Below are 16,140 nucleotides of genomic sequence, written 5' to 3' on the forward strand. Positions count from 1 at the left end.
AAAATCTACTATGAGAAGAGAAGAAGCTAAACATGCAGCATAGTGAGAAAATGGAGATGATAAACTTATACGAAGAATTCCCAAGCCCTTGTTTAACCTTAACCATCTCTTTGTGAAAAGTAGAATATCTAGTATTATTTAGTGACCTTTCAGGCCAGGTCTGTGCGAGTCAAGTTTGACCTATTGACCTGGTAAATTTCCAACCTTCAATGATAAAAAAGTGACCATTTAGATTTTAGAAATTACCCATTTATTAGGATGGCTACATTTTTGTCCATCTCAGTCATTCCCTTTGAATTTCATCATCAACTACAACAAGGAAACAATGTCTTCCACTAATGCTTTATTGTGTATACATTTCATCATCATCATTATCATAAACGTTCTTTATATACATAGGCCTATACTTGAACCATCCATCAGTTTTGGTGTAGTAAATAAAGATAGACTTTTAAAGATTTGTAATGAGAAATTGTGTAGCGGACTTATTGACTTGGGTAACATAATTTTCTCGAAGAGGTAATTGAAAATAAGTTTTCATTTCCTTTGAGGAGGAAATTAATTTTATAGAAACGATAATCTTAAGTAATAAACGTATAAAACTGAAATGATGGGAAAAAGAGGTTTTAGTAAGTCACAGAAGTCTGCCCAAACTATATTACAGACTCTTCATCCTCGTTTAATATAGAAAAATATGTAAGAAACAATTCAAGATATATAAAGAAATTATGGATGGAAATAATCTCTAAGTAATTGGAAAAGTGTCTTAAATAAAGTAATTTGATCTACGAGGCAAAATTTTTGTTTTCAACATAATCGAATATATTATAGATAATTCCATTAAAACGCAAATGGGATAAATTGTCGGCTATGCAACGATTAAACTCTTAGCTAAGTAATGTAAACATAGGATATTCCATTGGCTATCATAAAAGAACTAAATCCCATTTGCTGTAACGGAAATGACGATCCGATTAATTTTTACTATGGAAGATGTAGTTTACATTGTGAAAGACGTCAATAAGGGGGCAGACTAAGAAGCTATCACCGTGAAAGACATATTTTACAATCTTTTAAATAAATTCCTATTACTGTGCTGTACTGTTAAATTGACGATGAACAGTGGCAATCACAATTTGATGAACGCAGTCACAACTCGATAAAGAACAGTTCCAAAGATGCTTGCATGATACTATAGATGATATTTCTAAGAGTACTACTTTGAGAGTGAAAAGGCTAGGGTCTGAGCGAATTGGTATGCGAGTTAAGGCAAAACAAATGGGTGTGAAATTCATGCGAACACTATGTGGGTGACATGTACACGGCACATCATATGCTTTTTTCGTTAGTATTTGTCCACAAAAATGCAAACCGATAAAATGCTTGTAAATGAATTGGAAATTTTATGCTCATATTCTAAGTTACTCATATACTGAGGTACTACTTATGAAACAAAGCCCTGATCCCAACCAATGATTTCTACTTGATTTGGTTATGGCGTTATTGAAAATTATGACAGGTCTTTGGAATTTTGTCAGGCTTCTTAATACCATCAGCCAGTGGAGGAGCATAGTAATGCGCTAGATTTAGCGGCAAATATTTCTGTTTTATCTGTGGGCAATTTTTTAATATATAATTGTCTATGATTCCTGTGTCAGTACATTGTCAATCAAAGTAATTCATCTTGAATATTTCACTGCTAGGACTACAGCTGAAAGCAGTAGAATATAAATCTAATGTTATAAAATAGATTAATTGTAATCCTCAGTCTATCAAGAAACAGAGCAGGTATTGTTACCAGTTTTAGCTTGTACCATTTTGAGGAAAACTACCTAATTCAGATTAATGACCAACTTTAATTTGACAATTAGGTCTAATATAGATGATTCTTGAGGGATATAATTCAACATTCAGTAACTTACAAGACCTCATAGGAACTAACGAAACTTTGGTGGAAGTCAGTGTGAAGCTCTGCCTCATCCAGCTTGAAACAATTCTTTGCATGGAATTCACCCATAACCAAAGTTGTATATTTTTTAGAATACCAGTAATAATAATTCAAAAATCTGTCTAATGAGAGGTTTTTCACCCTCCACCACCTTCAGAGTATTTAAATTAACTTTTAGTAGAGAACAGTACTTTCTAGCATTTTTACTGAGCTTAGATCTTATTAGGTGTCCCTTGACAGGTGACCCACAAGGAAATGTTTTAGTATCTTGATTATTTTTTATCTTTACAAGTGACAAGAATGTTATTCAAAATTATCTTGAAATGCAGGTGATGCAACTCTTGTAGTTATTTTTATCATGAAAATGAACCAGTAACTTTAACAGGGATTCGAAATGAATCAATGAGTTGTGTAGTCAGTGAAGCAAAAGCTGTACTTCAGGAAATACAATAATTCTAAATAATTAGGCAGTCCCAAAGTGTAATCCAAAATCATTGAATATTTTGGAATACTTGGTGTTACCATAGACATCAGGCTTACACTTTTGTAGCACTTTAAAAAATATATAATCAAATGCTGTCAGTTAAGTAACATTAGGATTCCATTAGCTTCAGAGATGATGGTTTAAATGGCACTTATTTTCAACATTGTTTCGATACGAGTGTCCGTATATCACCTGCATCCTTTGATATTCATCTTCCAAGTAAGATACTGTAATTCCTCATTTTCAACAATGACAATCATAATGTATGCCATCACTATAAGATATTTTTCTTAGATGATATCGTATATGATATATTTCAGTAGGGAACTTTTAATATACAATATTTTAGGGCTTATATTTCTAGAGCTCCGGTGTTACTGGACTTGCTGAGACAGCTTTTGGATGATATTATCTAACACTTTTACATGCTAAGAGATTTTAATTCTCTATTCTGTAAAGTTGTTGGACATCCTTCATAACAACAACATAGCTGTCTATGCTTGCAAGCCTGAAGATGTAATGATACTTTAATGCTCAAACTTGAGATTTCTTGAATGCTGCTATTTGTGAAAATTTTTATTTTCTTCCGTATTTTATGCAAGAATAATGATTATCATTATTTTTTTTTATGATTAATGTTGTTAGTGTACTGTATGGCATCTTCCTTTAAACAAGTTCTACTGTGAATGATTATTGCCTCGGTAGCATTAATTTTATATATTATTTTTTTATTTTTATGACATTTCTCGTGAAAGGCATAGCCTTACAAGTCTTCTCCTTATAATCAAAGTTTCATTTTGATTCTTCTATGTCTGAAGTGTGTTTTTTCCAGCTGACCTTTCTTTACTTGTGAAGTTATAATATGCAAAACAATTACAGGTGAAGGGTTTGCCATTGTCAAAAAAATGAGTCTCTCCCATGGCTAAGCTGATACTAAAGTAGGGGGCGGTCCTGCTTGGTTCTTAATGTGCACCTGATGGGTAATGTGATGTACCATGTCATACATTGTCGGAGGCCTGTGATGTTGATTGACAAGTTATCAATTGATCCGTATCAGTATTTCTCAGAAATGGTGACGTCGTTGGAACCTGTAGGATCTTCTAAGGGCTAATTAGGAACTTGCGGGTTCCTGGTTGGGTCTCTCCTGTGGAAGGGGTTTGCTTGTATGTTTTATGAATATTCTGAAAGTAATTATTCTGATTTTTTACTTTTGGAGGGGGTGGTTGGAATTCGCTCTCCTGTATGATATTTAGGAAAGGTGTTTTTTTTTTTTTTTTTTTTTTTTTTTTTTTTTTTTTTCCAAGATCTTACATTGGCAGTTTCTTGGGTACTATCCAGAATATAGATGTGCATGACAAGGCAGTTCTCCACAAATTGTCTCCAGATTTCATCTTCTTGAACAGTTTATCTTCTTCAAAAGCATCATGAATATTTGCAAGCAGGCGCAGGGACATCCATTCATGGGATATATGAAGTGGTACTGTAAAGTTTAATTATGGAGTTATTGTTGAGGATCTGTTATTTTTTTCTCATCAAAAGGCTATCCCATTTTCCTATCAGAAAAAAAAGCATGATCAGGTTGATAGTTTTCTAATCTCAGGTTTTGAGAGAATGATGAAGTTCGTTATAATTTCTTTAATTGTTCATTCTTCACTGCAGTGCTTCTGTCAGAAAAGACCTCAGCTGGACATCAGAGGTCCCCAGTCATTATGAAAACACTGCAGGTTGTAGCTACAAATGTTCACAAAGCAACTGGCACTGACCAATCAGTCAATGATCTTAAGGAGCTATAGGAGTGCATATAGCCCTTGAGAAACACAAGAACAATCTTTTTGATACAGAACTTGTTCATCTAAGTTTGTGACCATACTGTCTTTTTTAAGTTCTATGGCAAACGTTTACCCATGTTTATGTTTTGTTTAGTCTTTGTAACTTCACAAGTAGAGAAACAACTATTGTGGAAGTGTAATTTACTTATAGAGGATGTGATTTTCATGAGGGGAGAATACCTAGAAGGCTAAGCCCCTAATAAATGGTTTAAAAGTTTGATTACTTTATGCTTCAAAAATATGAACCAAACATTCCTTTTCAGATAATTTTGTATTTTTGGTACTCCATCATATACATTATATGCAATGTTGCAAGCAGCTTTATTTATGCATTTGTGCTTCTTTTCTTTTCTTTCCTTTTTAAGACATCGGATACGAAGGTAGGCCAGAGACGAACATTGTGGGTTGTGTTAATTTTTACCATTTACTGTTTTTTTCTCAGATATAGGAATTTTTATTATCTGTTACCTCCTTATTTTAGATCAATGAAGATATAATTTCTTAACTTTTCTATTATGGCTATAATTTGTTTGTGTTTCTGCCTATCATTCAGTATACTGCATTCCACAACAATGATGCAGTTTTCCCCACCCTCTCTAATTGAAAGTTTTCCTTTGCTTTTTTTGGCACATGCTAATTATTTTTTATGCAACATTCATCAATAGAGTTGATTAAAAACACATTTCTAACATTGCACCATCTTAAGATATGTTCATTTTATTTTCCGCCTAATATGTCGTTGTGCCCATATTGAAAGCAAACACTAAACCTCATAAACGCAATAAGATCCAAATCATTATTAGTATTATATATATTTTGCTGCTCATTTTATGGTTATGCTTCAGCTTGTTATTGGCCTTGCTTATGGCCTTGGTTCTTGAAATGATAGACTTTAACTTAAATGTATCTTACAGGTACATTCAACTTTGTATGCTATCTTGTGTTTACTGTTTACTTGATGTTTGGAGTATTATTGTATATCCTTAACGTTGTTGTTGTTGCAGATTTCCTGCCCCTTACGCCTAGGCTCGGGCTCTTGCATACTTGCAGCCCGTAGTATATGTTCAATGTTTTTATCCGAGTATGACCTAAGAAGTTGTCTTGACGGTCTATAATTTTGAAACATAACTTTGAAATTGCCCAAATATTGACATATAATTGTGTAATCTTATTATTCCCAGGTTATTATTTATGCTTTCTATGATATGAGTTTTCCATAATACCTTTGCCACATTTCAGATTAAATAAAGAATAAAGCCTCTTAGAATGGTGGAACCGAAGAAAGTTATTTTGTTACTCAATTGTTAGGTTATTAACAGTGAAGAGGAAGTTGGCCTTTGCATACTAGGTTAATTAAACTCGGTCATTAAAAAATTAATTGCAAATAGGATTCCATTAGCTTTTGAAACATACCGATTTGAAAAGTTAGCAAACTCAAGAATTCCAAACAATGTTTTGAAGCTTGACAAACCAGGGAAGACTACACTTTTAACCATTAAAAGCCAATTACACTTGACTCTCGTATTTCATTGTACTTAATAAATTCCCCTCTTGGTTTGCCCATTTACCTTGCGGTTATTCCCAAATTTCACCATAAAAAGCACAAAGTATATTAATAATATATGCAGTTATCTGGGACTATTTTAGTATTCACTCGTGTAGGTCATAACTTATTCTGTACTTGTGGTACTTAGACAGTTTAATCTGCTGCTGAGAGAGAGAGAGAGAGAGAGAGAGAGAGAGAGAGAGAGAGAGAGAGAGAGAGAGAGAGAGAGAGAGAGAGAGAGAGAGAGATCCAAAATTATTTTACTAGGCAGGCTTTTCACATTTATTTTCTTTTGCTTGTTAACGATTACATTGATACTTATATGAACCTTTTCACAGGTGTAATGACTTCATAAATTGATTAAAACTAACTTATTAGGTAAGTCTATGAGGTTTACAGTAGGCTACATATTATTCACCCATCTTTCTTAGTGAACTCTTTCTGTAGGCAATATGTTCCTCTACAAGGTAAAATTATGTAACTGGTAGACTTTTTGTCACCCTCACACTTCCCTCTCCCTTGCATGTTAAGAGGCCTCAACTGTTATTGTATTTTATACCACAGCTGCACACATTAAACGCGTTGGTACCCTTGGTTATAAAACGTAAATCTAGGAGGATAACGGATTATTTTCATGAAGGAGCATTTATACTTTTACACATTTTAATATAAACCTATTTTTCACCCATAAAATCCAAATTACCAGATGAGTCCGTATAACTTAATGTTTACTACAAGTATTGTTTAAATGCCCTTGTTATTTTGTATAAGATAAAGAGGCCTTGTTTTTACATTTTTTTTTCTTTAGGGACAAACATACGATTTTCATACTTACTGTGCAGTCACTCTTTTGGATTGAATATAATGTTTTAGTCTCCCATCGCCAGTAGTGATTTAGAGAAAATGGCTTTTAAAGTATTAAAGAAAATGAGACAATTTGGTAAACTATTTTATTACTGTCTTTGCACCCACTATACAATATATTTCAATTATTTTGTGGCTGTTCACTTATTATATTGACAAAATATATTCCAATCAACTTTATGTACACATATGGTGGTTCATATGAATAAATAGTCAAAGAGTCGAGATCCTCTACATTACGTTTTATAAAGGATATAAATATATACGTGTACTGTATATAACTGGTTTCTTGTAAAAAAAAAACTAATTCACACTTCTACACAGGTGATTTTAAACAATGTATGTAACCCATTCATATTTCAAATGAAAAAGACTAAAAAATATTGAACACTATATTCCTATTTTCAGCATCCAGCTTACATGATGATCACCACCCTCTACCTCGTCTTTGGTTTGGCCCTGACTGCTATGTGCATCAATATTATTCAGGTCAGTAGTGAAATACTGTAGTCGCGTATTTTAGATGGTATATTGTAATTAAAACTAGAAACATTTGATCAATTCATGAAAGAGGATAATCGATAGATGGGTTGGATGACAATATTTGTTGCAAGAATAGACCAGATCTTAACTCCACACCCTGCAACAAAACCATATTATTATTATTATTATTATTACTTGCTAAGCTACAACCCTAGTTGGAAAAGCAGGATGCTATACGACCAAGGGCTCCAACAGGGAAAATAGCCCAGTGAGGAAAGTTAACCAAAAAAAAATATATATTAAGAACGTAACGACATTAAAATAAATATCTCCTATATAAACTATAAAAACTTTAACAAAACAAGAGGAAGAGAAATAAGATAGAAGAGTGTGCCCAAGTGTACCCTCAAGCAAGAGAATGCTAATCCAAGACAGTGGAAGACCATGGTACAAAGGCTATGCCACCACCCAAGACTAGAGAAAAATGGTTTGATTTTGAAGTGTACTTCTCAGCATACCATAGCTTAAGTTTCTCCTACCCTGACCTAGAGGAAAGTGGCCACCGAACAATGACAGTGCAGTAACCTCTTGGCCGAAAAAGAATTGTTTGGTAATCTCATTTTTGTTAGGTATATGAGAACAGGAGAATAAATAAAGAATAGGCCAGACTATTTGGTGTATGTATAGGCAAGGGAAAATGAACTGTAACCAGAGAGAAGGATCCAATGTAGTACTGTCTGGCTAGTCAAAGGAACCCATAACACTCTAGTGGTAGCATCTCAACGGGTGGCTGGTGCCTTGGACAACTTACTACCGATATCAAGTAAGAGAGGTCAAAAGCGACTGGGCCAGTGTAAAATTAAAATCTTTCTGGAATCACTGTCCCCAAAACCTCTTAAGCTGTAAAGCTATATGAAAACTAAATTAAGTAAACATAAAAAGAAAAATTCTAGTATAAATAATCAAAGGACAGGTACATATATTGATAAACTCATTGAATGTAAATGAATATGTAATTAATCTTATTTATCAAGATCAAAAGGATAATCAATTTGAGCCCAAAAAGCTACAATAAGGAGCAGACCAAGTATATCTTCAAATCACATCAAATTATAAATTTAATTGACATCTATTTCATTACAGGTATATTTTAAAATCAAACCCTGTTACACACAAGTGTACACTGCTCATGTGCGATATAGAAACAATAACTACGGACATGAGTGTATTGTAAAGTTAAAAACATACATTTGTACTAACAATAATGTGTTACCGATATTTATTATTGTTTGTACATTAGTATATTGTATTTAATAAATTCCCAATTCGAGCTCAACTAGGCTTCAGTCCATCCCCCATGAATATGAAATATTGCATAGTTTTCATCAATTGTTCTGGCACTAATTAGACTCATTGGTCTGAAAATTTTATATTTTACTACTATATAATCATTCACCTTGATAGGTACAGATCCATACTTTTATAGATTTCCCTTGGTGTCTCCAATTTACAGTAGTACAGTACTCCAAAATTCAAGAATGTGACTTCTGAACAGGTCTTTAGATCCCTCTCTTTTGATGCTTTAATATTCTAATTCATTCCACCCTTAATCCAGATTGGAATTTGGGCCGTATGGCCTAGAGCAGGGGCCTAGAAAAATTGCAACAAAGGTAGCAACTGCAAAATTGCACTATGATTAAAATGGATTTTGTGTAAAGTGAAAAATCTATTTTTAGGTGAGATTGCCATGTCGTCCTGATGGAAGGTTCCTTTACGTAGCCTTTCTAAGGGATATTTGCTACCGTGATACTCCCAGAGAAAGAAACCGAAGATCTCCAGGATTCTAACTCCTGGCGCAAGTATCCAGTTAAGGATATCGCTATGGATCAGGGACGTATTTTTTAGATACTACACATAGCAATCTTCACCGCGAATAGATTTAACTCTTTGATGTAAGGGGGAGGAGTGGCGAAAGAAAGGCGGTGCCATTCTAAGTACCCGGTGGACCTCCTATCCGTACTACTGCCGGCCGCCATTTCTTTTACATGTCTTTAAGCATGAATTGGCGCAGATAGAGTTGTTTCGGGTGGGGTCAGCAAAAGGGTGGGTCCATCAGGATGACATGGCGCACTCACCTAAAAATAGATTTTTTTGCTTTGCTCAAAATCCATTTTTTTGGGTTTGGCCATGTCGTCCTGATGGAAGCATACCAGAGAAATTACTTGAAAGTACTATATCTGTGGGATTGTGTGTGTGCCTTCTACCTTGAATGGATTCCTTACCTGGTCTCCTAGACCTATATATGAAATTCCAGTTAACTGTCATTTCTGCTAAGCTTGGAACAGGCTTAGAGCTTCCTGCCCCCTGCAGGGAAAGTGTCGACTTCGACAGTAAGGATTCAAGGTTTGTATTTCCGTAGGAACAAAAGGGAAACTTTTTAGAGGTTACCTTTGATTACCTTGGAAATCTGTACCTGGCATGCTTTATTTAAAAGCAACTGAGGAGTAAAAAATAAGACGCTTATAAATTTTTTGTCTATTTTGCAATTACTGTACATTATTAAATATGGTTGCAACAAAATAAGAATCTGATCCAGCATTCATTCACATCCGGGTTCATATATTGACCTGTAAAGGAAGAATATATATAATTTCATTATCGGAATTCATTATCGGAATAATGGCACTCAACGGAGATGTGAAACCAAAATCTGTCTGACTTGCTCAGATTTTGGATATGCGTTAACACTGTGATGCAAACGTCCAGACGGCACTGGTGTTATTGGTCAGATTATGCACCTATATAGAACAGTCTATTAATCATCGTAATGATTTGCACTAGAAGGTACGAATACCTATTCACCCGGTACACTGTTAAGCCCTAAAAACAGTTCACTCTTCATCGCAGCACTAGACGACGGGTTTTATGACACTACCCGCCGCCGCCACAAAGTGTTTTATTTCATATACTGTACTTGCTTCGCATAGTGTTTATAGAAGACCCTGGATGATTTCCACCCAGTATATGAGCGGAGTCTCTCAAAGTCCATGTGTTGAAAGAAATTCAACAAAGAAGCAACTTTTCTTGGATCGTGACCTGCGGGTGTGTGGTCAGGATCCGCTCTGCCAATAAAGTAGGTGAGCTTCGCTCTCATTTGTCTTAAGGATAGGTTTGATCCTGAAGTTTCGCCTCTGAAGAGCTGTCATCCCTTGAAGTCTAAAGTTCTTCGAAGATAGACCTTTAAATACTCTACAGGGCATAGAGAGACATCTTCCTTCAGTGGGCAGATTCTCCAAGGACCCCACCTCTTAGTGGGTAGCTCATTCTTGGCAAGAAAGGCAGGATCAGGAAAAAGGTTCAGTTCTCCTGTGTTTAGGAACTGAATATAGCCTTCATCTCTGGATAAGGCCACTATTTCACTAACTCTAGCCCCTGAGGCTATTGCAAACAGAAAGATGACTTTCTGTGTTAGATTGCAATAGAAAAATGACTTTCTATGTTAGATCCTTTAGAGTACAATCGTCATTGTTTAGGTTTGAAGCATAGTGCAAGACTTTGTCCAAAGACCACCTAATGGGCTTTGGAGGGGTTGCCGGCTTGAGTCTAGCACATGCTTTTGGGATCTTATTGAAGATTTCACTAGCGAGGTTCACCTCAAAAGCGTACAGAAGTGGTCTAGTCAGGGCCGACTTACACGCAGTAATCGTGGTGGAAGCCAGGCCTTGTTCATGTAGGTGGATGAAGAAAGCGAGACAGAAAGCGATCGATATTTTTGTTGGATTTCTTGTTTTCACATAGGACACCCATTTCTTCCAAGATGACTTTTATTGTCTCCTAGACGAACTTGACTTCTACTCTTCAATGAAGTCCACTTTATCCTTTGAGATTCCAAACTTTTTGTTCACTGCTAGGGCGAGAAAATCATGAGATGTAGGTTGTTAGTTCTCGAGGATGAAGCGTAGACAGTCGACTTCTGGACCAGTTGGGATAAAACTGGATTTGGCTGAGGAAACAGCTTCAGTTTCAATTCTAGAACTAGAGGGAACCAATTTCTTTTGGGCCATTTGGGAGCCACTACCGCTGCTGTCCGTCTGAATGATCTCAGCTTGTCGAGGACTCTTAGCAGGAGATTGGTTGGTGGAAACAGGTAAATGTGATTCCACCTGTTCCAGTCGAGGGACATTGCGTTTATCGCTTCTTCTTGAGGGCACGTATAAGGGGCTACGTAACGACGTAGTTTCTTGTCGCTCGTTGCGAAGAGGTCGATCTGCAGTTCCGAGACTTTTTCCGAGAAGAAGAAGAATAAGTCTGTGTCTAGGGACAATTCTGTCTCTGTCGGCTTTTGCCTGGATAGAGCATCCGCCGTTCACCTTGTAGGTGAACTGCTGATAAGTGCCATCCCTTCTTCCTAGCTAGGTAGAAGATGGCTAGTATCACATGGTTGATGTGAGGTGATCTCGAGCCTTGTCGGTTTAGATATTTTACTATCGCTTCGTTGTCCAGGACCAATCTGATGTGGATTGCTCTGCGTGGGGATAGTTTCTTCAACGTCAGGAAAACTACCACAGCTTCCAAGATATTGATGTGAAAGGTTTGGAACTGGTGGGACCAATTCCCCTGCACTTTTCTCTCGTGAGAATGGCCTCCCCATCTTTCTAAGGAAGCGTCCGTGTGTATCACGACTGATGGTTGTGGTGGTTGCAGGGGAACTGTCCGTGCTAGGCTCTTGGCTGTTGACCACGGCCTTAATAGCGTGCGCAATCGGGTCGGGGACAACCTTAGTTGACCTCTTCGAGCGTTTGATGCGTATCTTCTCCAGACTCCTGACGCATCCTTTAGACGTGCTTTTATTGCCGGGTCTGTCACTGCTGCAAACTGGAGAGAGCCCAATACTCTTTCCTGTTTGCGTCTTGAAATCCTCTTGTGACGGATAAGTCTCTTGACAGCTCCCGCTATCTCTCTCCTCTTCTTGGATGGAATGGAGCAGTGGTGTGACTTTAAGTTCCATTGAATTCCTAACCATTGGAACTTTTGAGCTGGAGAAAGGCGAGACTTCTTGAGATTGATCTTGAAACCCATGTGTTCCAGGAACTGGATCACCTTTTTGGCTGCTTGCAGACAAGTAGTCTTTGATACTGCCCACACCAGCCAATCGTCTAGATATGCTACCACTTCAACTCCTTAGATGCGTAGCTGTTGGACGATTGTGTCTGGTAGTTTTGTGAATATCTTTGGGGCTGTGTTCAGTCCGAAGGGCATTGCTCTGAAGACAAATTTCTTCTTCTGTAGCTTGAATCCTAGGTAGGAGGAGAAGGACCAGTAGGCGTCTGCCAGGTCTATTGAGACTGTGTACGCCCCTTTTGGTAGAAGGGTCCTTATGTGTTGCAAAGTAAGCATTATGAACTTGTTGAGTGGAGACAAGTCTAGAATGACTCTGAGTTTGGAAAACAGCCTTCCCTGGAATTTGATGGACTTCACTTTCCTTATTACCTTCTTGTTCAAGAGTTCTGAGGTATATTCTTCTAACAAGGGGGTGGATTGTTGGAAGAATTCTGGAAAACGGGGTGGAGTTCTGTTCCATCTCCACCCGAGTCCATTCGTGATTAGGCTGTGGGCACAGGGATCTAAGGTCCAGCGATCCTGAAATTGGTATAATCTGCCTCCTACCTGGAACCCCTCAGTGCTTGGGGGGTCCTGAGGACTTGTGTCCGTGACCGCGTCCTCCTCTGCCCGTGAGGGGTTTCCAGAGGAACCTCTTTTTTGGCCTTTTCCTTTATAAGGACGATAGGTGGTTGACTGCCTCTCAAAGCCAGGATTAAATGCTGGCGACTGGGCTACAAGCTGTTGAGGGACCATCTGGAAGGTGGTTTGGGTCTGTGCTACCAGTTGAGGCACCGTGGCCATGGTCACGGCCAGAAGTTGCGCAGGTTTACGTGGTCCTTTTTGTTCTTAGGTTGGGGACCCCTGTCTGAGGAGTGTTCTTAGGTTGGGGACCCCTGTCTGAGGAGTGTTCTTAGGTTGGGGACCCCTGTCTGAGGAAGATTTCTTCTTTGATGTCATGCCCCACTTTTGGAGAAGGTTCCTATTCTCCGTGGCTGCTTTGGCTATGACTTCTTAGACCGCTTCCTGTGGAAAAAGGTCCTTGCCCCAGATACACAATGAAATCAGTTTCCTGGGTTCGTGTTTCACTGTTGCCAAGACAAACACATGCTCTCTACAGGTCCTTCTTGACTTGATGAAAGCGTAGAAGTCCTTCACAAGGGTACCCATGTGAGACTTAGCCAGGAAAACAAACATTTCTGGGACATTATGTAGGCCTGCGCACATTTCCAGGTAGTTCTGATGAGAAAGGGAGGCCCTAGTCTCTCTTTCGTCTCCTTTTCTCTCCCCAGAAGATGGTCTGGCAACTTCGGGAGGTTCTCATTGAACTGCTGGCCTGCTATCTCTGGATCCAATTTGGAGACGGAGTAGGTTAGATGGACGTCTTTCCACTTCTCCTCGCAGGTAATCACTGCTAGTGAGAATGGTTTACATTCCTCTAGAGATGGGCTGGGTTTGCCCTCTTCGATTGCCTTAGTGACAAATTCTAGAGCTTTCTCCGAAAAGGGGAAAGAGATGGAGGAAGGAGCAACAAAGGTGGGATGCATCTTGCTCAGTGCTGAGACTTTGAAGTCGGTGTATCTGGCTCATTTCAAGGACTTTACAAGGATGGCTTGTGCCTTGTCATGTTTGAAGACAGTGACTTCCTTCGGGACGTTTCCTCACGGGACGCAAGTTCATCCCGCAGTCTCACATAACAGTCTGGATAGGCTGAAAAGCTGGGCCAGAATTCAAGATCTTCAAACAGTTTGGCCCCCAACTTCTCTGAAACAAATACAGTAGCTTCCCATTCATCATGTGCATGTGCTCCGCGTACCTCCAGGGGTTGGTTTTGGAGCAGTGAGGAAGGGCTGATACTCTAAGGGGCTTAGTAGAGCCCCTGGAAGTTCCAGGGCAATCCCTTTCCTGTATCTGTCTCTTGTTCTGTTGTATGGATTGTTTCATCCCTTCTTGTTCCTTCCGAAACAATTCCAACATTTGCTGGATCGACGTGAAGAGTGCTTCACTCTTGTCGACCTGTGTAGTTGGTTGAGGAGTTGGGGTTGAAGAGGTTGACGGCATAGGTTGGAATGTCGTCACGGCGAACTGTGGGTCCTCAGTTACCGTCGAAACGGATCCTTCTTCCTCCGTGCGTGGATCCACGTCTTCTTCAGGGCCTTCTTGCAGTAGGTCCTGTTCTGTGTCAGTGGACACTTCTGATACCCGTTCCTGGTGGATGTCCATGCCTTCTAGTGCCTTGTGGATGTCCGCGTTGATCTTCAGCTGTATGAGAGGCGGCTGGACCTGTTCCTGGGGCACTACTGCGTTTGCTAGCGCCTTAGGGAACAGAAGGCACCTTAAGAGATTCACTAGGTAGGTAAGGTCCCAGAGTTCTTTTGGAAACATCTTACCCACTTACGAAGGGTTTCTCTTGCTGTGTCCCTAGTCTCCACAGTGACTAGGATGGCTTCTCTGAAGCCGTTGGTCCGCAGGGTTGAGCAGGTAGAGCAACCCTTCGGGTCCCAATACTTCAGGGATCCGGATACGATACAGCAGGGGGCATGAGACCTGCACATCGTATGCCCACTAAAGTTCCTACTCTTGTAGTTGCAGAACATAGCTGCGCACTTCACCGTTGACTCCTCCTGTAAAGGAAATGGTTTAAATGAGTGTGTGGATTTTATATCATTGATATAAATGCATACATTTTATTAGCAATAGTAATCACTATTGTAAATGGTAGCTTAGGATAGTGAGCTTGGAAGGGAAATAGGAAAGACCAATATCTGTGTTTCCTCTCCCAGGCAATTGCCGAGACCTCCATCGGTAATAGTATTTTAGATTCCCTGTTAGGGAGAATACAGGGTGGAAGAAACTCTAGTACTTAGAGTTAGGGTTAGTAAGTGTTTTATACTAACTTATCCACCTGTAGTGTATTAATACTGATCGGTTATTTATTAGGGTTCCGATGATCAAAGGATTCATCTGGGTGTTGAGGGATTGCTCAACCTCAACATTATAATGTGATCCCAACAATGGACTGTGAAAGGAAGCAGAGAGTATGTTAGAAAATAATTGTACGACTGTATTTTTTTATACTGTTGTTCTGCCGGTGTGCTTCCGGGGTTAGGTTAGTATCCAGCGGCACTAACTGATAGAGAGAGAAAGCATTAGGGAAGGAGAGTTTCCTATTATGATTTAGCACAACAATTGGAAGTTTAGGAGGACTATCAGGCCGCCTACTATTTCCTTACCAGAATGAGAGTTCTAATGGAAGGGGTAAGAATCTTTCTGATTCCAGCTTCCATCCATCCACAAAAGGCCTGCCGCCAGCTGTACTGCCGACGGCAATAATTGTGGATGGCAGACCAAGAGAGAGCTGAAGACTTCCAAAAGTATGTTGGGTTTCCTACCGGCAGCTGTCAGGGCCGGCTCAATCTTCCCCCTGTTACATTGACTTCCGGTGATGGAAGGACATAAGGAGGAATGTGGCATAGGCGGCTGGGCTAACTGCCACCGGTAGGGTCCCGGCCGGCAACGCAGACAACCTGTCAAGCCGGGATGACTGTCAGCATACTGGTGAAAGAGTGTTGTGTTGGCTATGCCAACACTAAAGGACAGAAGGGGGAAGGGAAAGTCTTATAGTTCACTGGAAGAGAGGTGGTGGCAGGTATGCCGCCTACCTCCGACAGTGGACTGGGGAAGCGCGGCTTCCTGTGCCGACGACGTCGTCAGCGGCGAGACGATGGCACCCTGAGTTAATTACCATCTATCCCAAAGCCGGAGTTCTACTCGACGGCAATGAAGAAGACGGTGTTTAGTTACTATCTAACCCAAAGCCGGAGTTCTACTCGACGGCAATGAGGAAAGACAGTGGTTGCCGCCTGTAATGGCAACAGTACTCAGG

The 16,140-nt window shown here is 39.3% G+C and overlaps 1 protein-coding gene across 1 annotated transcript in view; it reads left to right on the forward strand.

The window, feature by feature from the left end:
* LOC137632541 (potassium channel subfamily K member 18-like) overlaps nucleotides 1-16,140 on the forward strand; it is a 297,397-nt gene that overhangs the window by 259,888 nt on the left and 21,369 nt on the right. Inside the window, exon 13 of the mRNA XM_068364515.1 lies at nucleotides 7,080-7,160. Coding sequence (XP_068220616.1) covers nucleotides 7,080-7,160 — 81 coding nt within the window. The remainder of the gene's footprint in view (nucleotides 1-7,079; nucleotides 7,161-16,140) is intronic.

The sequence above is a fragment of the Palaemon carinicauda genome, chromosome 41, assembly GCF_036898095.1.
Source record: "Palaemon carinicauda isolate YSFRI2023 chromosome 41, ASM3689809v2, whole genome shotgun sequence".
NCBI lineage: Eukaryota > Metazoa > Arthropoda > Malacostraca > Decapoda > Palaemonidae > Palaemon > Palaemon carinicauda.